This window comes from Loxodonta africana, chromosome 7 (genome assembly GCF_030014295.1).
Source record: "Loxodonta africana isolate mLoxAfr1 chromosome 7, mLoxAfr1.hap2, whole genome shotgun sequence".
Lineage (NCBI taxonomy): Eukaryota > Metazoa > Chordata > Mammalia > Proboscidea > Elephantidae > Loxodonta > Loxodonta africana.
In genome coordinates this window covers 133252295-133277454 of record NC_087348.1, presented here as the reverse complement: position 1 = coordinate 133277454, position 25160 = coordinate 133252295, and the positions used below count along the sequence as shown (strand labels likewise).

Genomic DNA, 25160 nt, shown 5'->3' with positions numbered 1-25160 from the left:
TAACATTGTAAAAATGTCTATTCTACCAAAAGCCATCTATACAAACAATGCACTTCCGATCCAAATTCCAATGACATTTTTTAATGTGATGGAGAAACAAATCACCAACTTCATATGGAAGGGAAAGAAGCCCCAGATAAGTAAAACATTACTGAAAAGGAAGAAGAAAGTGGGAGGCCTTACTCTACCTGATTTTAGAACCTATTATACAGCCACAGTAGTCAAAACAGCCTGGTATTGGTACAACAACAGGCACATAGACCAATGGAACAGAATTGAGAATCCAGATATAAATCCATCCACATATGAGCAGCTGATATTTGACAAAGGCCCAGTGTCAGTTAATTGGGGAGAAGATAGTCTTTTTAACAAAGGGTGCTGGCATAACTGGATATCCATCTGTAAAAAAATGAAACAGGACCCATACCTCACACCATGCACAAAAACTAACTCCAAGTGGATCAAAGACCTAAACATAAAGACTAAAACGATAAAGATCATGGAAGAAAAAATAGGGACAACCTTAGGAGCCCTAATACAAGGCATAAACAGAATACAAAACATTACTAAAAATGACGAAGAGAAACCAGATCACTGGGAGCTCCTAAAAATCAAACACCTATGCTCATCTAAAGACTTCACCAAAAGAGTAAGAAGACCACCTACAGATTGGGAAAAAATTTTCAGCTATGACATCTCTGACCAGCGCCTGATCTCTAAAATCTATATGATTCTGTTAAAACTCAACCACAAGAAGACAAACAACCCAATCAAAAAGTGGGCAAAAGATATGAACACGCACTTCACTAAAGAAGATATTCAGGCGGCTAACAAACACATGAGAAATGCTCTCGATCATTAGCCATTAGAGAAATGCAAATCAAAACTACCATGAGATTCCATCTCACTCCAACAAGGCTGGTATTAACCCAAAAAACACAAAATAATAAACGTTGGAGGGGCTGTGGAGAGACTGGAACTCTTATTCACTGCTGGTGGGAATGTAAAATGGTACAACCACTTTGGAAATCTATCTTGCGTTTTCTTAAAAAGTTAGAAATAGAACTACCATACGACCCACAAATCCCACTCCTCGGAATATACCCTAGAGAAATAAGAGCCTTCACACAAACAGATATATGCACGCCCATGTTTATTGCAGCACTGCTTACAATAGCAAAAAGCTGGAAGCAACCAAGGTGTCCATCAATAGATGAATGGTTAAATAAATTATGGTACATTCACAGAATGGAATACTACGCATCGATAAAGAACAATGAGGAATCTGTGAAACATTTCATAACACGGAGGAACCTGGAAGGCATTATGCTGAGTGAAATCAGTCAGATGCAAAAGGACAAATACTGTACAACACCATTATTATAAGTTCTTTGAGAAATAGTATAAACTGAGAAGAAGACATTCTTCTGTGGTTATGAGAGCGGGGAGGGAGGGTGCGAGAGGGTTATTTACTGATTAGTCAGTAGATAGGAACTACTTTAGGTGAAGGGAAGGACAATACTCAATACAGCGAAGGTCAGCTCAACTGGACTGGACAAAAAGCAAAGAAGTTTCCTGAATAAACTGAATGCTTCGAAGGTCAGCGGAGCAAGGGCTGGGGTTTGGGGACTATGCCTTAAGGGGACTTCTAAGTCAACTGGCATAATAAACTCTATTATGATAACATTCTGCATCCCACTTAGAAGTGTGGCATCTGGGGTCTTAAATGCTAACAAGCGGCCATCTAAGATGCATCAATTGGTCTCAACCCATCTGGATCAAAGGAGAATGAAGAACACCAAGGTCACACGATAACTATGAGCCCAAGAGACAGAAAGGGCCACATGAAATAGAGACTTACATCATCCTGAAACCAGAAGAACTAGATGGTGCCCGGCCACAACTGATGACCTCCCTGACAGGGAACACAACAGAGAACTCCTGAGGGAGCAGGAGAACAGTGGGATGCAGACCCCAAATTCTCATAAAAAGACCAGACTTAATGTCTGACTGAGACTAGAAGAATCCCGGTGGTCTTGGTCCTCAAACCTTCTGTTGGCCCAGGACAGGAACCATTCCCGAAGACTACTCATCAGACATGGGAGGGACTGGACAATGGGTTGGAGAGAGATGCTGATGAAGAGTAAGCTACCTGTATCAGGTGGACACTTGAGACTGTGTTGGCATCTCCTGTCTGGAGGGGAGATGGGAGGGTAGAGAGGGTTAGAAACTGGCAAAACCGTCACTAAAGTAGAGACTGGAAGGAGGGAGCGGGCTGACTCATTAGGGGGAGAGTAAATGGGAGTATGTAGTAAGGTGTATATAAGCTTACATGTGACAGACTGACTTGATTTGTAGGCTTTCACTTAAAGCACAATAAAAATTATTAAAAAAAAAAAAAAAAGGAAGCAAGCCCATAGTCTCATGGGACAACTTAGTTAATTGGCATAACATAGTTCACAAAGATAATGTTCTACATCCTAGTTTGTTCCAGCAGCATCTGGGGTCTGAAAAGGTTTCAAGCGGCCATCTAAGATACAACTGTTGGTCTCTACTCATCTGGAACAAAAGAGAATGAAGGAAACCAAAGGCTCAAAGAAGAAACTAGTCCACATTACTAATACCTCACAGAAACCACAGCCTCTTCTAACCTGAGACCAGAAGAACTAGGTGGTGCCCAGCTATCATTACCGACCAGGGACACAACAGAAGGTCCTGGATAGGATGGGAGAAAAACGTAGAACAAAATTCAAATTCCTATAAAAGGCCAGACTTACTGGATAGAGACTAGAGGAACTCCCAAGACCATTGACCTTAGACACCCTCTGAACTTGGAACTGAAGCTATTTCTGGACATCACTTCTGGCTGATAAAATAAACAATATCAACTGAGAGTGCTATGCTCCCTTAAATGATCAACTATATGAGACCAAACAGTCAACTGTACCCAAAAGCAAAGATGAAAAGGCAAGGAGGGGAAAAAGAACAAACACAATGGAAATGAGAATGCTGACACACACTGTAAAAACTGTAAGCAATGTCACAGAACAATTTGTATAACAATTGTTAAATGGGAACCTAATTTGCTATGTAAACTTTCACCTCAAACACAATAAAATATTTTTAAAAAAGGTAGCAGCAAGCTACTTCTGCTCAGGTACCAGAAAGAAATCCATGAGTCAGTGGTACAGAGAGGTACTGAAAATTGGAATTGGAATATTGGTTCAAAATCTATGTAGTCAACTGAATACAAAAAACCCACTGCCGTCGAGAAGATTGCAACTCACAGGGATCCTACAGGACAGAATAGAACTGCATCACAGGGTTTCCAAGGAGCGGCTGGTAGATTCTAACTGCCAGCCCTTTGGTTAGCAGCCGAATGCTTAACCACTGTACCATCAGGGCTGGTGGCCCCAAAAAAGATATGTCCATTTTCTAACCCCCAGAACCTGTGAATTTGACCGTATTTGGAAAAAGGGCAATCTACTTCTGAAAGTCTTTATACATATAATTAAGGATCTTGAGATGAGATATCCCTGACTGCCCAAGTGGGTCCTAAATTCAATGACAAGTGTCTTCATAAGAGGCAGAAAAGACAGACACAGACAAAGAGAAGGGAATGTAAAGACAAAGGCAGAGATTGGAGTTACGCAGCCACAACCAGGGAACACCTGGAGCCATCAGAAGCTAAGAAACTCAAGGAAAGATTCTCCCCTAGAGCCTTTGAGGGGAGCAAGACCGTGCTGACATCTTGCTTCCAGAACTGTGAGAGAACAAATTTTTGTTGCTTTACACCACCAAATCTGTAGTAATTTGTTACAGCCACCCTAGGAAACTAACATAGTATATTAGTAATAGTTAGACTCTGATGTTCTCAAAAAAGGAGAGTGACCACGGAAAAAAATTAGAACCAAAAGATTACCTGGTATATTTAACCAGAACAGAGAAATGTTTTAGTTCAAACTTCAAGAGTTTGAGAAGAATTCATGATGAGTACACAGGAACTAGACCCCCTTCAGTCAATCATTAAAATCAGGTTAGTATTCATGGTATACTACATGGTTTAGTCATGAACAGTATTTTCATAGGCATAGGAACATTAACAATGAAGACAGATTTAACGAAAATTTATGCCATAATCATTCTGGGAGGATGGCAGGGGAGTGTGACAGTGTATGTGAGTGTGCACGTAGGGAGGGTGTAACAGGTAAATCTTAACTTTCTTTAACAGAAGTCAGTCAATAAAGTACAAGAACTGAAAAATCCATAAAGGACAAATGTTACTTAGAAATATAAAGGTAAATACCAGAGGAAACAATAGTTTAAAAGTTGTGCTTGCCTCTTGGGAGTGGGACTCAGATCAAGGGTTGGCAAAGGTTCACTGTAAGCCACGAGCAAAAATTCAAACTACATACTATTATTTTGATAAAAATTCAGTCAATAATAATATAAAGAGTCCACATATAGAAAAAGCCTAAGCTTTGAAGTAAGAATCCTGATTCCAATCCCAGTTCTGCCACTTACTAACTTATTAACTCAGGGCAAGTTATTTAATTCACTGAGCCTCAGCTTCTTCATCTATAAAATGGGAGTGAAAGCACCTACCCCTCATAAGGTTGTCATGAGGATAAAATAAGATCATATGTGAAACATACTAAGCATCAGGTCAGTCATATGATATTCACAAATACCGGATTCTTTTCTTCTCTTTCTGTTTTTGATTTTGCCCCCTAAAGTTCAGCATGACTCACTGGTGAGTAAAAAACACCAATTTCAACTCTGCTTTGTGAGAGAGTATCAGCTTGATTATATATATTTGCAGACTGATCCCTCTTTCCTAAACTCATACAAAGAATTTGTAGTCTTTAGTAACTAAATTTAGCACCATCTCACAAACAGTTTTGTATCATTTTCACATTGTTTTGCCTATGGAAGTAACCTCCCCCTCACCAGAGAACTCTTGTCTTCCATCTCTCCTTTTACTACCTCCGTCACTCCTAGTCATACATTAGATAAAACAAGAAAATTACTGATGTATATATACCTTTCCCAGTAGTGCTATACTTACTGTCTTATAACTGTGTCCAGCCAAGAAGAATTTGCTTCAGGAACTTTTAAACATGCCAAAGCTGAAGCTTTTATGATGAAGTCATTGACAGATATTTTACCACTCCCTTCTAACATCTGCAAAGACAAGAAAACACTGCAGTTTCTTACTTTCTCTCCACAAAAAATGAAATAATGCAACTTGGAGAAAAGGAAGCAGGAAAGCATATTCCACAAAGAAGGAAGAGCAAGTGCAGAAGGCCAAGCGTAGGAGTTTATCTGAGTGTCAAACAACCACTGTGTCTGGACAGAGTAAGCAAGTGGAAAATGGGGGGTGGGGGGGTCATAGAGGTTATAGAGGAGCCAAACTCCAAAGCTTGGCTCTAAGGACTTATGGCTCTTACTTTTCATTTCCTTGAAAATATCATCGTATCACTCTCTCCCACCTCATCTGTAATGCCACCCTCTATTTCAGGCCTTATCACCATCACTTCAAGCTTCGATCACAATGACAAGCATAACTAGCCTCTGCCACCAACATGTGCCAGCATACATCTAACAGACTCATCTTTCTTAAAATTTTGCTATCATCACATCACTTTCCTGATCAAAAACATCTAACAGTTTCTTATTTACTGTCTAATTCATCAAGTCCAAATTCTTCTGCTTGTAGTCCCGCGGTCTTCCCTAAACTGACTTACTGTGTATCTACTCTAGAAAAAGTAATCTCCTGTCTTCCACATGTGCTAATTTTATTTCGATTTTTAAGTACTTTAAAAAAACCTGTTGCCCTTGAGTCAATTCCCAACTCATGGCAAACCCATGTGTTTCAGAGTAGATCTGCATTTCAGAGAGTTTTCAATGGCTGTAATCTTTTGGAAGGCCTTTCCTCTGAGGAGCCTTTCCGTGGGCTCCAACTTTGTTAGTAGCCAAGCACTTAACTATGTGCGCCACCCAGGGACTCCTTAAGTACTTTATCTTTATGACATCCCATCTTTAGAATGACCTTATTTCAACTTCTTTGTCAATGTAAATCCTCTCAACCAAGCTCAACCAAATTTTCCTATACCATTGTGAATTCTGATAATTTCTGATGAATTCCTACAACACATAACCTTATGAACTGTAATTTAGCAGAAAATTAAGGGGCATTACCATAAAGAGACCAATCTACAAATTTTTTTAAATAATTTTTATTGTGCTTTAAGTAAAAGTTTACAAATCAAATCAGTCTCTCACACAAAAACCCATACACATCTTGCTACACACTCCCAACTACTCTCCCCCTAACGAGACAGCCCCCTCTCTCCCTCCACTCTCTCTTTTCGTGTCCATTTCGCCAGCTTCTAAGCCCCTCCACCCTCCCATCTGCCCTCCAGGCAGGAGACGCCAACACAGTCTCAAGTGTCCACCTGATCCAAGAAGCTCACTCCTCTCCAGCCCATTGTCCAGTCCAATCCATGTCTGAAGAGTTGGCTTCAGGAATGGTTCCTGTCCTGGTGCAACAGAAGGTCTGGGGGCCATGACCACCGGGGTCCTTCTAGCCTCAGTCAGACCATTAAGTCTGGTCTTATGAGAATTTGGAGTCTGCACCCCACTGCTCTCCTGCTCCCTCAGGGGTTCTCTGTTGTGCTCCCTGTCAGGGCAGTCATCAGTTGCCAATCTACAAATGTTTTTACTATAATAAAATTTGACATCTCTCTTTTTCACATGTACTACCTCCCCAATTAGATTATAAAACTCATGAAGAAGACCATGCCTTATGCTATGTTTCTAAAAGTGCCTTAAAATAAACCCTAAGTGCTTGATACTTGACTATAAACACAAAGCAAAAATACTGTTTCTTACCTGCCAAGAGACTCCAGCAGTCTCTGCATTACAGTGACTCTGCTAAACTAAAATCTATCCATAGCAAAGTCAACTTTGATAAGTGTTAACTGAGGCTAGCAAATGAAAATTCTCCAGGATGTTGTCTACATATTCTAACAAATTTTACAGGTAAAAATGTAAATCCTTAGCGGGGAAAGACAAACTTTTAGCATCTAGAGAGCTCAAATTTCTAGACCTTTTACCTTATTAAGTTCTTTCCGCACCGACAAAACTTCTCCCATATTTACATCAATAGAAAGGTAATAATGAGGTATGGTTTGCTTAGATTGCATTAACCGCTGTGCAATAACCTGAAACCAAAGAGATTCAAAAACCAATTATTTTGTCTTGACTTGAGACCTTGCCTAATTAAGGCTCAGCCTGCCCCCTCTACCCCATTTCCCAGTACTGCCTGCCTCAAGTGCTGTTAAAATTGGTAGATGGAGGATTATAATTTAGCACCTGCTACTTACTAGTATTTAACCAGAACACACTCATTTGTTTATCTTCAATAACCAAATCCAACATACCTGAAACTAAGCATCCAAGATTCCCAACTGAAAGAAGCCTCAGTTACGGTTTTTAAACCATGCAATTAATCAATGTAAAAGTGCCCCCAACAGTTTTGGTTTCAGATTATAGTAATGCTCTTACTCGGCGAATGTTGCTGACTGGGACATCTGTGAAGACACCTGTAGGAACTGGTGCCACTCCTGGACCTGGGGGAGACACGGCAGCTGCTGGGGCCTATGGGGGAAAAACAAAAAAACTGTTTTTAGTAACTATGGCTTGATCTTAGCATGACCACCCAAGAAAGACTGCCAGTGACTCTTTTACATACAAAAAAAAAAAAAAAAAACAGCAAAGTAAAAATTAAAAGTGTTACAAAAGAATAGTTATTTCTACCCCCAGGGAACAAAAGAAACTTAATAGTTTATTCATTTTTTACTCAGGATTCTGAAATCATGCTTTGTGTTACCTTTCCTTAAGTCAAAGTATATTTCAATGACTAGTTCATGTCTTTTTTTAGTTCATGTCAAAATAATTTTGTTTCTGCTAAGTTATTTTCAAGAAAAGTAATCAAAGCATTCTTAAATTGACAGGATTAAGAGATAAATATAAACCTGTTAACTTGAATGGTGTTAAGAAGGAAATACATGACAAAGCTTTTATTTTAAAAGGAAACATCTAAACTGACCCCCACGTGTCCGTCAGTTTGTTGTACTGTGGGGGCTTGCGTGTTGCTGTGATGCTGGAAGCTATGCCACCGGTATTCAGATACCAGCAGGGTCACCCACAGAGGACAGGTTTCACCTGAGCTTCCAGACTAAGACAGACTAGGAAGAAGGACCCGGCAGTCTACTTCTGAAAAGCACTAGCCAGTGAAAACCTTATGAATAACAGCGGAACACTGTCTGATACAGTGCTGGAAGATGAGCCCCCCAGGTTGGAAGGCACTCAAAAGATGAGTGGGGAAGAGCTGCCTCCTCAAAGTAGAGTCGACCTTAATGACGTGGATGGAATAAAGCTTTTGGGACCTTCGTTTGCTTATGTGGCGTGACTCAAAATGAGAAGAAACAGCTGCAAACATCCGTTAATAATAAGAACCTGGAATGTACGAAGTATGATTCTAGGAAAATTGGACATCGTCAAAAATAAAATGGAACGCATAAACATCGATCTCCTAGGTATTAGTGAGCTGAAATGGACTGGTACTGGCCATTTTGAATTGGATAATCATATAGGCTACTATGCTGGGAATGACACTTCGAAGAGGAATGGTGTTGCATTCATCGTCAAAAAGAACATTTCAAGATCTATTCTGAAGTACAATGCTGTCAGTGATAGGATAATATCCATAAGGCTACAAGGAAGACCAGTTAATACGACTATTATTCAAATTTACGCACCAACCACCAGGGCCAAAGATGAAGAAATAGAAGATTTTTATCAGCTGTTGCAGTCTGAAATTGATCGAACACGCAATCAAGATGCATTGATAATTACTGGCGACTGAATGCGAAAGTTGCAAACAAAGAAGAAGGATCCATAATTGGAAAATATGGCCTTGGTGATAGAAAAAATACCGGAGATCGAATGATAGAATTTTGCAAGACCAATGACTTCTTCATTGCAAGTACCTTCTTTCACCAACATAAACGACTATACACATGGACCTCGCCAGAACGAACACACAGAAATCAAATTGACTACATCTGTGGAAAGAGACGATGGAAAAGCTCAATATCATCAGTCAGAACAAGGCCAGGGGCCGACTGTGGAACGGACCATCAATTGCTCACGTGCAAGTTCAAGCTGAAACTGAAGAAAATCAGAGCAAGTCCACGAGAGCTAAAATATGTCCTTGAGTATATCCCACCTGAATTTAGAGACCATCTCAAAAATAGATTTGACACATTGAACACTAGTGACTGAAGACCAGACGAGTTGTGGAATGACATCAAGGACATCATCCATGAAGAAAGCAAGAGGTCACTGAAAAGACAGGAAAGAAAGAAAAGACCAAGGTGGATGTCAGAGAAGACTCTGAAACTTGCTCTTGAGCGTCGAGCAGCTAAAGCAAAAGGAAAAATTCATGAAGTAAAAGAACTGAGCAGAAGATTTCAAAGGGCCTCTCGAAAAGACAAAATAATTACAATGACATGTGCGAAGAGCTGGAGATGGAAAACCAAAAGGGAAGAACACACTCGGCGTTTCTCAAGCTGAAAGAACTGAAGAAAAATTCAAGTCTCGAGTTGCAATAGTGAAGGATTCCATGGGGAAAATATTAAACAATGCAGGAAGCATCAAAAGAAGATGGAAGGAATACACAGAGTCATTATACCAAAAAGAACTAGTCGATATTGAACCATCTCAAGAGGTGGCATATGATCAGGAACCGACGATACTGGAGGAAGAAGTCCAAACTGCTCTGACGGCATTGGCGAAAACCAAGGCTCCAGGAATTGGTGGAATATCAATTGAGATGTTTCAACAAACAGATGCAGCGCTGGAGGTACTCACTCGTCTATGCCAAGAAATGTGGAAGAGTTTCCTGGCCAACTGATTGGAAGAGATCCATATTTATGCCTGTTCCCAAGAAGGGTGATCCAACCGAATGTGGAAATTATAGAACAATATCATTAATATCACACACAAGCAAAATTCTGCTAAAGATCATTCAAAAATGGCTGCCGCTGTATATCAACAGGGAACTGCCAGAAATTCAGGCTGGTTTCAGAAGAGGACGTGGAACCAGGGATATCATTGCTGATGTCAGATGGATCCTGGCTGAAAGCAGAGAATACCAGGAGGATGTTTACCTGTGTTTTATTGATTATGCAAAGGCATTTGACTGTGTGGATCATAACAAACTATGGATAACACTGCAAAGAATGGGAATTCCAGAACACTTAATTGTGCTCATGAGGAACCTTTACATAGATCAAGAGGCAGTTGTTAGGACAGAACAAGGGGATACTGATTGGCTTAAAGTCAGGAAAGGTATGCATCAGGGTTGTACTCTTTCACCATACCTATTTAATCTGTATGCTGAACAAATAATCCGAGAAGCTAGACTATATGAAGAAGAATGGGGCATCAGGATTGGTGGAAGACTCATTAACAACCTGTGTTACACAGATGACACAATCTTCCTTGCTGAAAGTGAAGAGGACTTGAAGCACTTACGAATGAAGATCAACTACGGCCTTCAGTATGGATTACACCTCAACATAAAGAAAACAAAAATCCTCACAACTGGTCCAATAAGCAACATCATGATAAACGGAGAAAAGACTGAAGTCGTCGAGGATTTCATTTTACTTGGATCCACAATCAACAGCCATGGAAGCAGCAGTCAAGAAATCAAAAGACGCACTGCATTGGGCAAATCTGCTGCAAAGGACCTCTTCAAAGTGTTGAAGAGCAAAGATATCACCCTGAAGACTAAGGTACGCCTGACCCAAGCCATGGTATTTTCAATCCCATCATATGCATGTGAAAGCTGGACAATGAATAAGGAGGACCGAAGAAGAAGAGTTGACGCCTCTGAATTGTGGTTTTGGCAAAGAATATTGAATATACCATGGACTGCCAAAACAACGAACAAATCTGTCTTGGAAGATGTGCAGCCAGAATGCTCCTTAGAAGCAAGGATGGCGAGACTGCATCTTACATACTTTGGACATGTTGTCAGGAGGGATGAGTCCCTGGAGAAGGACATCATGTTTGGCAGAGTACAGAGTCAGCGGAAAAGAGGAAGACCCTCAATGAGGTGGACTGATACAGTGGCTGCAACAATGAGCTCCAGCATAACAACGATTGTAAGGATGGCACAGGACCAGGCAGTGTTTCGTTCTGTTGGGTATAGGGTCGCTATGAGTCGGAACTGATTCGACAGCACCTAACAACAACAACATCTAAACTGAATCATTTTCTTTACTTTTAGTTCATTATCACAGGACCTTAACCAATCAAACAGATGTTGGCTATACAGATTTAATTCCTGTGTGGACTAATTAACCACATAAACCTCAAACCCTAATCACTCGACTTGCAAATATGCTTTAAAAATTAAGGGCTGAACAGTAGTCAAAACAGCCTGCTACTGGCACAACAACAGATACATAGACCAATGGAATAGAATTGAGAATCCAGACATAAATCCATCCACATATGAGCAGCTGATATTTGACAAAGGCCCCAAAACAGTTAAATGGGGAAAAGACAGTCTTTTTAACAAATGGTGCTGGCATAACTGGATATCCATCTGCAAAAAAATGAAACAGACCCATACCTCACTCCAAAAATGAGCTCAAAATGGATCAAAGACCTAAATATCAAATTTCAAACGATAAAGATCATGGAAAAAAACATAGGGACAACGTTAGGAGCCCTAATGCATGGCACGAACAGTATAGAAAACATTATAAAGAACACAAGAAAAACTAGATAACTGAGAGCTCCTAAAAATCAAACACTTATGCTCATCCAAAGACCTCACCAAAAGAGTAAAAAGACTACCTACGTAGAGACTGGGAAAAAGTTTTTAGCTATGACATTTCTGATCAGTGCCTGATCTCTAAAATCTACATGTTACTGCAAACACTCAACTGCAAAAAGACAAATAACCCAATTAAAAAATGGGCAAAAGATATGAATAGACACTTCACTAAAGAAGACATTCAGGTAGCTAACAGATATATGAGGAAATGTTCACGATCATTAGCCATTAGAGAAATGCAGATCGAAACTACAATGAGATTTCATCTCACTCCAACAAGGCTGGCATTAATCCAAAAAAAACACAAAATAATAAATGGTAGAGAGGCTGTGGAGAGACTGGAACACTTCTACACTGCTGGTGGGAATGTCAAATCGTACAACCACTTTGGAAATCGATTTGGCGCTTCCTTCAAAAGCTAGAGAAAAAAAAAACTTTTGGTTTTTAAAAGCTAGAAATAGAACTACCATATGACCCAGCAATCCTACTCCTTGGAATATATCCTAGAGAAATAAGAGCCTTTACACGAACAGATATATGCACATTCATGTTTATTGCAGCACTGTTTACAACAGCAAAAACATGGAAGCAACCAAGGTGCCCATCAACGGATGAATGGATAAATAAATTATGGTATATTCACACAATGCAATACTATCCATCGATAAAGAAGAGTGAGGAATTTGTGACACATTTCATAACACAGAGGAACGTGGAAGGCATTATGCTGAGTGCAATTAGTTGCAAAAGGACAAATATTGTGTAAGACCACTATTATAAGAACTTGAGAAATAGTTTAAACTGAGAAGAAAACATTCTTTTATGGTTACGAGGCAGGGGGAGGGAGGGTAGGAGAGGGGGTATTCACTAATTAGATAGTAGATAAGCACTACTTTAGGTGAAGGGAAAGACAGCACACAATACAGGGTAGGTCAGCACAACTGGACTAAACCAAAAGCAAAGAAGTTTCCTGAATAAACTGAATGCTTCGAAGGCTAGCCTAGCAGGGGCAGGGGTCTGGGGACCATGGCTTCAGGGGAATTGGCATCATAAAGTCTATTAACAAAACATTCTGCATCCCACTTTGAAGAGTGGCGTCTGGGGTATTAAACGCTAGCAAGCAGCCATCTAAGATGCATCAATTGGTCTCAACCTACCTGGATCAAAGGAGGATGGAGAACACCAAGGACACAAGGCGATTACGAGCCCAAGAGACAGACAGAGCCACGTGAATCAGTGACTGCATCATCCTGGGACCAGAAGAACTAGATGGTACCCAGCTACTACTGATGACTGCCCTGACAGGGAACACAACAGAGAACCCCTGAGGGAGCAGGAGAGCAGTGGGATGCAGACCCCAAATTCTCAGAAGACCAGACTTAATGGTCTGACTGAGACTGGAAGGACCCCGGTGGTCATGGCCCCCAGACCTTCTGTTGGCCCAGGATAGGGGCCATTCCCGAAGCCAACTCTTCAGACATGGATTGGACTGAACAATGGGTTGGAGAGGAATGCTGGTGAGGAGTGAGCTTCTCGGATCAGGTGGACACTTGAGACCGTGTTGGCGTCTCCTGCCTGGAGGGGAGACGGGAGGGTGGAGGGGCTTAGAAGCTGCCAAAATGGAAATGAAAAGAGAGAGTGGAGGGACAGTGCGTTCTGTCTCACTGGGGGGAGAGTAATTGGGAGTGTGTAGCAAGGTGTATATGGGTTTTTGTGTGGGAGACTGACTTGATTTGTAAACTTTCACTTAAAGCAGAATAAAAAAAAAAAAAAATAGGGGCTGAATCAGGAGAGTATATTTTAGTAAATACCCAATACTATTACTAAAAAAAATTTTTGAACTTACGTCAATGTAGTACCAAGTATATTAACGTTAATTTTGTATAAAAATGACAGCACATTCATACCTAAATACTCCTAAGCCACTGAAATCAGACATAGGAAAGCATTCTCTGGTTAAGCATAAATAATATGAAACAATCTAATCAGCTAGACAAAGCACTTCGTAATGAACAAACTACGAAGAAAAAAGAGTCAAATGTAACTCACAGGAGCAGCTTTGGTAGGCACAAAAGAGTCAATGTCTTTCTTGATGATTCTGCCATCTGGTCCTGTCCCTGGAAGAGATAAAGATATACCATATAAAATATGAAGGCATATAGTTGGTTCCCCAAAAACATGAACAGTATGCCCTCATTTGTGTGTAATCCTAAGGGATTTCTATCAGACACACTCTGAAGGGATCACAGCCTTCACTTCTGCCCTGAAAAAAACACTAGCTTTTGTCAAGTATTAATTTTAATGCATATAGAGTACCTTGCTTGATCTGTTGTAGTTCTTTTTAACTATAGCAAATATTATCTATTTCTCCTTTGAAATTTCATCTAATTATACTTGATTTTTATCATTTTGTTTACTTTCAAACTGAGAAATACCAACATAAGGATAATGTCGAATACAGTTTATACCCCAAAAGGATGATTTGCTATCTCTTCCTGGTTAGCTCCAAAAGACCCTTTTGGAACTGATAGATCACATTTGGGTCCTAGATTCACTTGGCCATAAAAAATTCTCTACAGAATTGACAGATATGATAACAACTGTTTTGGGCGAGTCAGTTTTTTGGATTTTGGTTCCAAGACGGACTTAAGTTGCATATATAAGTTAGTTGCAATTATCTCCTCTTTAGCGCCACTCAATCTTTATGTAGTCTCCATCACGCTCAGCTTTGTGAGAGTAGCCCAGCCTCTAAACTGGCCTGTGTTAGAGACAAGGAAATAGGTGCAATGTCATACATTGGGAAGGAAATCTTCGAAGTTCTCTTAATATGCTTAATTTTTTCAATTTTAGCCCCTCCTCCCATCCCAACCTCTTAGAATTAATTTTAGATCTAAGTAGATGATCCTGAGCCTTAATTCTAAGAAGATCCAGAATTAAGTTATTAGAATACCTTTTACATTGGCCCACTTCTTGAATAAATTTGGTCAAATTGATTCATCTTCCCCTAAGGCAGAATTTTAAAAGGACTCTTGTTGTGTGTAGTCCTTCCCAACTCCTTTCCTTTATTATGAAAAGTGAGGAGTTGGCTAGAATTGTGTTTATCCTCACCAGGAGCTCTAGAACAGAGGTGGCAGTGTTCCCGTTAGATTCCCCTCTTTCATAAAAGACAGAAACCATAACCTCCCCTTACAACCAACGCTTGCCTGGCTACTGCAGCCCTTCAAGAGGAGGAAACCTGTAGTACAACAAGCCTCAGGTACCCACAAGAATTTCCTCAGTATTAGGAGTTATTTGAGACTAGTAGTAGGAGTTAACTGAAGTCCTTTTGTCTATTTCCCCAAAGAGATACAAGAGGAATGTGGTTTAAAGAAAACACTGGACTAGGGGTCAAAAATGTAGGATCCTTGTCAAACAAACTAGACAGATGACCACTGTCACTTAATCTCATCTGGGTTTTAGTCTCCTCTTTTGCAGGATAGGGATTATAATATCAGCCCCTGCTCACAGGACTGTTGCGAGGGTAAGATGGGATAGTGATGTGGAAAGTGCTTTGCACTACGGAAATATAAAATATCACATTGGTGGCTTTGAGACAAACGCAAACTCTGAACATCAGGGTTTAGGCCTTAACACAATTTCTCCCCAGATGATAACATTTTGGTCAAATTTGCAAAATAATCTAACCCCTTATCCAACTTTCCCCTTAGTACTTCCCTAATGTTTTTTTTTTTTATCTCACACCTCAGGGTCAGGCCATGGGGGAGGTGTCCTCTTTGCTCCCTATAACCACTTTCAAATCATTTCTCCCTTTCTCCTTTCAAAAACCTCAACTCCTTTTGAAGTTCATGCCATCTGGCTATGTCACCTACTTCCCTCTTTGCTAGCTCTCATCTACTAATTCATAATTACTACTCTTCATTCAGATTCACTTGGATCCTGGCCCACTGTCGTTGGGACCAAAACCCATCCAACACCTAGGCTTCTAGGTTCTTTCACCTACTCATCTTCAACTTTTTCCTCCCACCTCACAAGAGCCCCCTCAGCTTCTAAGGTTAAATTCTAGGCCTTGTTATCTCCAGTAAACACACATTTCTGAAATCTGAATTTCAAGCAACCCTCTCTCTTGCTGCCTTCACTGATCCTTTCAGCTCATTATTCCAGACTGTCCCCTCTCCCCACTGCAAAAAACTCTTCAACCTGATCAAGACCTAAACTCCACTGACCCCTGTGCTTTTATTATCCATTCTCTCCTTCTTGTCTTCACTTCCCTCCTTACCCAGCTTAGATTCCATAGATCACCATTATAATCACTCCCTTGTAAAACTTTAAAACAACTTTTGTCTTTTCCAAGCCAAAACCAGAGTAGTTTAATGTTGCTGGAGCAAAAAATTACACACCTGGACTGGCTGACTGTATTATAAATTCATAGTAATTAACCTAAAATGGACACACAAAACTGCCCAGAAATTCAATTATGTTTCACTTGAGTTAAGTTTTCACTCTCTAAGATGACTACTTCATAATCTCTCTGACCTCAAACCTCCCCACACTCACTCTCCAGCTCAAACTCTCATTTCATGCTTTACTGATCAAACAGAAGCAAAAAGTAACTCTCAGCTTCCACTGCCAAACCTATAAACTCATCCCATATTCTTCTCCCTCCTGTTAAAATAGACAAATGTTCCTATTTCCTATGAAAGGCCAATCCCACCCCTCTTACATTCTCAAGAACTTTGTTCCTTGCCAATTATTCTGTCCACTTAGCCCTTTCTATTAGACCAGTGGTTCGCAACTGGGGCAATCCCCCCGCTCTCCACAGTACATATGGCAATGTCTGAAGACGTTTTGATTGTCACAACTGGGGCAGGGGGGAGGGCCAGAGACGTTGCTAAATATCCTACAAGGCATAGGACACTCCCCTCTCCCCGCCTCATACAAAGAATTATCTAGCCCAAAATGTCAACAGTGCCATGGTTGAGAAACTCTGTACTAGGCTCATTCTACTACCACTCATCTTAAAAGTCCCCTCTTGAACCCACATTCTCCAAAAGCTATGCCCCTGTTTCTGTGCCTCCCATCACAGTATAGCTTCTTGAATGAATTGTCCATAATGCTATCTCTACCTCTTCATCCACTTTTCACTTTTCAACCTATCCAGACTGACTTCCACCCCACCTTTCTTCTGAAATTACTGTTGTAATGTACCCATATCCAATACTTGGCTAAGTTCTATTCTATCTTGCATCTGTCCATTTCTTTCCATTTCCACTTTCACCACCCTAGTCTAAGCTACCATCATCAGCTCCAGCAACAGCATCTTGATTCGTTTAATCTATTTCCACACAGCAGCCAAATTATCTTTAAAAACTATAAATCATTTTATGTCACTTCTTGCTTAAATCCCTGAACGGCTTCCTAAACCAAAACCCACTGCCATCAAGTTGATTCCAACTCATAGCAATCCTAAAGGACAGAGCAGAACTGCCCTATAGCGTTTCCAAGGAATGGCTGATTGACTCGAATTACCTACCTTTTGGTTAGCAGCCAAGTTCTTAACCACTGTGCCACCAGGACTCCAAACGGCTTCCTACTACATGTTAAATAAAATTAAAACTATTTTATCATGACCTGTAAGTTCCTTAAGGAGCCCTAGTGGCACAGTAGTGCTCTGCTAACAAAAAGGTCAGCGGTTCAAACCCACCAGCTGCTCCATAGGAGAAAGATGTGGCAGTCTGCTTCCGTAAAGATTACAGCCTTGGAAACCCTCTGGGGCATTTCTACTCTGTCCTATAGGGTTGCTATGAGTTAGAATTGACTCAATGGCAGTGGGTTTGGTGTAAAGTCCTTCATGGTTTCACCCTTGTTTCTCTCCAACCTCATCTCCCACCACTAGATCCACTTTGTTCACCAGCCTCCTTCATGCTGCTTAAACATGCCAAGCTCCTCCCTACTTCAGACTGCGTACTACTGGTCTCTGCCCAAAATACTCTCTTCCTAGTTCTTCACGTGGCTCTCAGCTCACCCCTCAGCTTTCAGGTCAAGTCAAATGTTATCTCAGCAGAAAGATCTTCTCCACCACCCTGTCTAAAAGCAACCACGTCTGCATATTTACCCACCCCATTACTCACTGGTGTATCACTCAGTTGCTTTCTCGCTTAACACTTAAAATTATCTTTTTAATAATAATAAATTATTATCATTATAGCTAGTACCTATATATGCTTTTTCCAGGTACTGTTTACATATAAGCACATTTAATCCTCACAATGCTTTGAGGTATTATTTTTACATACAAATGAAAAAACTGAGACACAAAAAAGCTTAGATGACTGGCCCAAGGTCATATAGCTAATATATGGCAGAGCCGGTATTCAAATTCAAGCATCGCAGCTCCAAAGCCCGAACTCTTAACTACTATCCTATACTCCCTTTCTGTTCACTGGTAATGTAAGCAACTGAAATCTTGTCTGTCTTATTCTTCTTATGAACAGGTATCTGATGCATAAACAGTACTCAATGAATATTTGTTGAAATAATAAATAAATCTCCTAATAAATAAAAAATAAATGCCTATGTAATAAAAACATTCGGATTTTTCCACTTGTATCTTTAGCAAAGTAGTCAGTGTTGCTAAACATCTAATAAATGGTCCTTCTTTGTCTAAATTCTTGACCAAATTGTTGTCTAAATTGTTAACCAAGTGCCTCTTTCCCTTAAAATATATCAACATATTTAACCCTCACATTGCTGTCCCTAATTCTAATCACACACACATAAAGCATGGCAACATTACCAACGTAATGTTAACATAGAAGAACAGGTTTTCCAATATTACCAGTAATCCTCTGAGGTAAAAAAAAATCCAGAACATTCTCTAGCTGTGTCTTGGGATTGGCTTGCCTTCTAACCAGAAAACGCAGATTGCAAAAGATGATAACCAGCACTGAGCGCCCATAACTGGACAATTAAGGAAATAACCGTATTTTCGTTTAGTAATTAAGGATGGTGCAACATCAAAACAGAAGCAGACTAGGGTACTGAGTAGAACACAGGCTTTTGAGTTAAACTAACCTAGATTCAAATCTCAACTTTATTACTTAATAGGAGGGGAAACCTCTTAAAAGTCTCAAGTTTTATTATCCAAAAATTGTGAATGTACCTCAAAGACAAAAAACCCAAAACCAAACCCTTGGTGTACAATTAAATGTATGTGGTAAAGGGGGCAATTACTCTTTCTGATAATAATTAGCACATAGACCAGCCATCAAATCAGGTCCCAGGAATAATAACTTCCCTCCTTTCAAAGTAAGTATCTTGATTACCTTAAATTTTAGCTTAAATTTAGTCCAAAAATATTTAAGTGCAATACTATGAACCACTAACATGTATTGAGTAATTATTATATGCTAGATACTTTTCTAAGTATTTTGTTTGTTTTAGCTCATTTAATTCTCACAATTCTATGTAATGCACACTAATCATCATCCCCATTTTAGACAGGTTAAGTAATTCACCTAAACACATATATAGAAAAAATGATAAAGTCAGGATTTAACCTCAAACGGTCTCATTCCAAATCCTATGCTCTTATCACTAAGCTACACTTTCTCTTTGGAGAGGAAAGATGAGTAAAACACCTTCCCTGTCCTCAAGGAGCATTAGTTCAGTTTTACATGAATTTTATTCTTCTAAATTACTTGAAATCAACCCAACTTTATGTTTTATTTTGTTTTGTTTCTTGCTTATTGCTAGTCAGTCAACCTAGCACTAACAGAGATTTCTTATTACACAATCAAATCCTATAAGCTTCCCTTCCTGAACAAGCACCTTACATTTTCAGCCATCAGCAACAATTAAGCATGGTTCACATGAATAGAATAGAATGAAAAAAGGTATCAAAATTGGACAGTTAACCCTAGGCAGACTAAATAAAGCAGGATAATAGTCACTGCACCCTGTAGTGGCAGTACTAGACATTTTCCTCCCTCATTCACCTCCCCCTTATGCCAGTTAAGAAGACTATAGCTGTACTTGCTGGCCATCAGGAGGAAAATTCAACTCAATTTTAACTTTACAACCCCATTCTGCAGAAAGAGACTTACCTTTTACTTGTGTGAGGTCAATCCCCTTTTCTGCTGCTAATTTCTTTGCAAGTGGGCTAACAAATACCCTTCCCTTTGGTCCAGCAGGAGTAGCTGGGCGGGCAGCTGAAGGAGTAGGGGCTACAGGTTGGGGAGCTGGAGGAACACTGGCCACCTTTTGGAAAAGTTACAAATTGTTAATTCACCATTGCAAAGATTGGTCTGAACGACAGAGAGTTTACATTTAATAAGAAGTCAAAAGCTGTTTTAAATAAATAGTTTGCATCTTTTATCCAAAGCTCATAATGTAGTTTTGTCTTCTGCTTAACCAATGTAATACAGCAATATGAATAGCAAAAACAATACTTTGTCAAAGACAGAAAAAAGTCAAGTTATCTTATTCTCTGATAACATAAAGAGGCGTGGATTTAATACTGCTGACCAGTGTTTAGTCTTTCTTTACTTGCTGCTTCTTTACTCATTCTCTTACATCTCCAACATTTTTTTAAACTTAATCTAACTTCACAACCCAAAATTATGCTGGAATGTTCCATGCTGAAAAGAATCTGAAGAAATAAATACTGCTACTTGCTAGCTACCTACGAATGCAGAGCAGTCAGAAATCAAGCTTTCTGAAATGAGTACCTAAACTCACATGATTCTAGCATCTGCAGAAGCTGTACTTTAATGTTAATCTATGCTTGGGTTCATACGAATTCATGTGAAATAGGTGAAACCATTCATAATGATATACTTAATTTAACATCAAAACAACTCATGTCAAAGTTCCAATGAATTACAAATACATGCTTGGCCTAGCATAGTATGTAAACACCAAGAGGACTGACAGTAGCAGAGATTATAAAGTTTATAGAAAATGGGGAATGAATCATGGATAACCATGAGATCTGCATCTAAAGCAGAAACCCAAAATCCAAACCCGTTGTTGAGTTGATTCCGACTCATAGCAACCCTACAGGACAAGGCAGAACTACCTCATATGGTTTCCAAGGAGCGCCTGATGGATTCGAATTGCTGACCTTTTGTTTTAGCAGCCATAGCTCTTAACCACCATGCCACCAGGGTTTCCGAGAAAAGAGAACCAAAAAAAAAAAAAACCCAAAAGTCAAACCCGTTACTGTTGAGTCGATTCCGACTCATGGCAACCCTACAGGACAGAGAACTGCCTCACAGGGTATTCAAAGAGTGGTTGGTGGATTCGAACTGCCGACCTTTTGGTTAGCAAAGGAGCTCTTAATTACTATGCCACCAGGGCTCCACATAAAGAGAATATGTCACGTCAACACCTGGAACTTCACTGTGCTGTGATCTCAGCAGGACTCGTTACAGCAGGGGGAGAAAAAAGCTATAAGGATGAAACTATTGACCATTAGGCAAATAGTACAGTGCCATATATCCTATAACCAAACCCAAACCCAACCCACTGCCACTGAGTCAATTCCAACTCACAGGGACCCTATACAACAGAACAGAATCGCCCCATAGGGTTTCCAAGGCTGTAATTGGCACTGGGTTTTTTTTTAATCTTTACAGAAGCAGACTGCCACATCTTTCTCTCTTGGAGCGGCTGGTGGGTTTGAACCACCAACCTTTTGGTTACCAGCTGAGTGCTTAACCACTGTGTCACCAGGGTTCCTTATATACCCTGTAAAGCCAAAACCCGTTGCTGTCGAGTCAATTCCGACTCATAGTGACCCTACAGGACAAAGAAAAAACTGCCCAAGGAGCGGCTGGTGGATTTGGACTGCCGACCTTTTGCTTAGTAGCCAAACACTTAACTACTGCACCACCAGGGCCCCGTATACACTATAAAACAAACAAACAAAAAACCAAACACGTTGCCATCAATCTCCATAAATGTTAGTTATCTCCATCCTTTTTCATACACTCTTAGTGCCTAAAGTAACCTGGGATATCATCTTTTCACCTCTTCCACTTAGGGACAAACTTCAATTTCAGAAGCATACCTACCGAGGGTACGGTAGGTGGTGGTGCTTGGGGTTTTAAATCAGTTACTTCAGTCGGCTTGTAATCAGCAAATGCCGCTATATCTGCCTCTTTTTCTACAATGATACAGAGTGGGGTTCCTAGAGGGACATCTCTTGTGCCTTCAGGAACCAGGATTTTTGCCAGGTAACCTTCTTCCTGTACTTCAAAACCTTTGAGAGAAAAATCATTATGATACTTAAAATTAGGACTCCACAATCCCTCCAAACTCAAAAGTTTTAAACAATCGGCAGCTCTCCTCCTTCGAATGAGTTATATGACCCTTTTGCAAGTTACTTAACCTCTGTGTCTCAAGTTTCTTTACCTGTAAAAATGGGGATAATAATAATACCCACCTCACAGAGATGTTATGAAGATTAAATGAATTAGTATTTTTTGAGTTCTTAGAACAGTGTCTGGTACAAAGTAAATACTAAGTATTTGTTATTTAGCATTTACTTTGTACCAAATAAAACTATGTGAGATTACAGATAAGGATTAGTTCTGAAAGTTGTTCTTAAAAACCCTCCCATGGGCAGCTCCCCTACAGACTAACAGGACTAAGACGGCATCAGTTATAAATGCTAAAATCAAAGCCTCATGGATATGAAACTAAAGATGCTACCAAGGTGGATAGTGATGTGGGCTTTACTCCTAAAAGCATTTTCTGGAGCTTTTCAAAGAGGTTATACTTGGTATTGGCACAGTGGCACAGTGGTTAAGAGCTTATCTGCTAACCTAAAGGTCAGCAGTTCTGCTTGACGGCAACGGGTTTGGTTTTGGGTTTTTTATACCTGGTATGACACCAAAAATTTCAATGTGAAGAAATACAGCATTACTGGGGTTTCCATGGCACTGACAACTTATGTTTTATTCAGCTGTTTTTCTTACTATGAGCTAAACATGAAGGGTTGAAACAGTACACCTAAAAGAAGCAAGCCATCAGAGGACAAGCTTTGCCTTCCTGATCTTGGTTTTCTATGCCCCTGTACTTCTCCTTGCTGAACATAATTCTCAATGAACCCTTCCACTTCCCAGCTGAGAATTAAAATACAATAAAAGACATGTTTAAAAAGGAAAAAAAAAAAAAAAAGGCCCCAGGGCCACAAAAGAGTTCAAACGCAGTTCAGAGACACTGGTATTCAAGTTAAACTGCAAAAATAAATCTACCATTCCCTTTTTTTTTTTAAGGAACAGAATCCTTTCTTCTAAGAAAATCTTATGGGGAAGCACAATATGCAAAAAGATAAAAAGGACTTGCTCTGGTGAAAGTGAGGATGTGGGGAGGGACATAGAATAGAGTCCTGCTCTTTAGGCCTTCCTCACCCCAAGGCACCATCAAGGACTCGTGGGATGTAAAGAGCACAATCTGAAAACAGCCATCATGGAGAATGCCCAGCAATCTCCCACCCTAACTCCGGGGAATGGACAGACCTCCCTTTAGCAGTGATTATGGGGCAGAGAAAAGAAATATAGACTATTTATGTATATCTAGAAATACTATAATATACAATTATGTGAATTTTGTTAGCAGCCGAGCTCTTAACCACTGCACCACCAGGGCTCCATATATATATATGAAAACAGGCTAAACCCTGGTTTCAGTTTTCCCTCAAAGTCATCTTAGATTCTTTGGTATTATCCTGCCTTTGAGGTTACCTTCTTCTGTTTCCTCTTTACTTTCCTCTCCCAGTTTAGAGAATGGCAGTCCTGATACAGATTCTCAATAATAATCGGTCTAAGAAGCAAACTCTGGCCTAAGAATAATCTCTGATTTGACATATTCTTGATTCATTGAGTATGGTATGGAAATGACAAATCCGACCACGAATTTTTTTGCTATAAAATATCCTGCCCCAGAAAATGAATCCCAAGAATTACAAAGTTTTCACGTTATCACTCACTCATTTGAGGTTAGGGTGGCAATCCTCTTCCCTCATTGGAAAACTCAGTGCCTCAAACATTCAGTAACAGCTGAAGAAATCTCACCTATAGTGGCCTTGTCAGTCTCTATCTCTGCCAGTAAGTCTCCTTCACTTAGCTTCTCACCCACTTTTTTTTCCCATCTCTGAACTGTGCCCATGGTCATGGTGGGAGAGAGGGCAGGAAGAACCACCTATAGAAACAAATACGTATTACTGCTTCAGTCTAAAAAACCTTAGACACAGTGGCACTCAGGCAAGCTTGTATCATTTTATGGAATGACAGTATCCGTGACAATCCAAATTCCTGTCTGCACCCTGCCCCCATAATGGCATGAGCTCAGTGCCTCAACAGCTTTCCAACAGTTAAATTAGCTTTCAAATCACAAGCTTTACAGTAGCAGCAATACTCCAACCCACCCTTCAAAGTGGAAAGCAATGGGGAGACGGGAAAGATTTCTTTCCAGACAGTCAATATTAATTCCTCAAAAAATAAGAATACAGCTTCCTTTTCACCTTTTGTCACACTTAAGTTGAAATTTTTCAGTTTCACACAATGATCTTAGCACAGACCATGCTGTTAAAACTTTACTGTGCTCTGTACCTAGCATCTGTCTTTTCACTCACAGGAAACTCTCAACTTCCCAGATATCTTTCCAAGATAAAAAAACTAACATTCAGAACTATTATCACAATAGTCACTTCCACCCCAACAAAATCCAAACATCAGATGGGCTGATCTAAATAAAAAATTGCTTTGCTATTTATATGGTTTGTGTGTCCACTAAATTTGGATGCTTTTTCAGTTTCTGTGGGTTCACTTGCTGTCTTCTTAGTCTTTCGTATCTAATTAGCAACAGGACTATGCTGAGTGAAAAATCATTTCAATCGATGATGCCTCAGATAAGGAAAAAAGTAAAGCCTTTTAATGCTAATTAAAAAAAAATTTTTTTAAGTGCTTTTCTTGTTCTTTATCTGCTTCTTAAAATTAGTTAACCCAAAAATCTCTATTGAGAACCTGAAAGGATAATTAAGGCACAATTCTAGCACTTTCATACAAAGCCATAGACACATAATGGTGAGGACTGAACGAGGTCTTACGTTGTGAGACAGAATTCGCTGAACAGAATGAAGTAAGCATGTGGACTAAACACCAGGCAAAACTTCATCAAAAATGATTGTTATCAACAGGCCAGGGAGTAGACCATTATGTGCAAAGGGAAAAATAGT

The 25160-nt window shown here is 39.9% G+C and overlaps 1 protein-coding gene across 2 annotated transcripts in view; it reads right to left on the bottom strand.

The window, feature by feature from the left end:
- Positions 1–25160, bottom strand: part of DLAT (dihydrolipoamide S-acetyltransferase) — a 43728-nt gene that overhangs the window by 16276 nt on the left and 2292 nt on the right. Inside the window, exons 5-11 of one of the 2 annotated variants that reach the window (XM_003415627.4) lie at positions 23998–24124; positions 21994–22181; positions 20023–20176; positions 13970–14037; positions 7570–7662; positions 7119–7226; positions 5069–5184 (exon numbers count right to left, since the gene is read on the bottom strand). In XM_003415627.4, the coding sequence (XP_003415675.1) occupies positions 5069–5184; positions 7119–7226; positions 7570–7662; positions 13970–14037; positions 20023–20176; positions 21994–22181; positions 23998–24124 (854 nt within the window). The remainder of the gene's footprint in view (positions 1–5068; positions 5185–7118; positions 7227–7569; positions 7663–13969; positions 14038–20022; positions 20177–21993; positions 22182–23997; positions 24125–25160) is intronic. The other variant, XM_023554790.2, reaches the window with a different exon arrangement.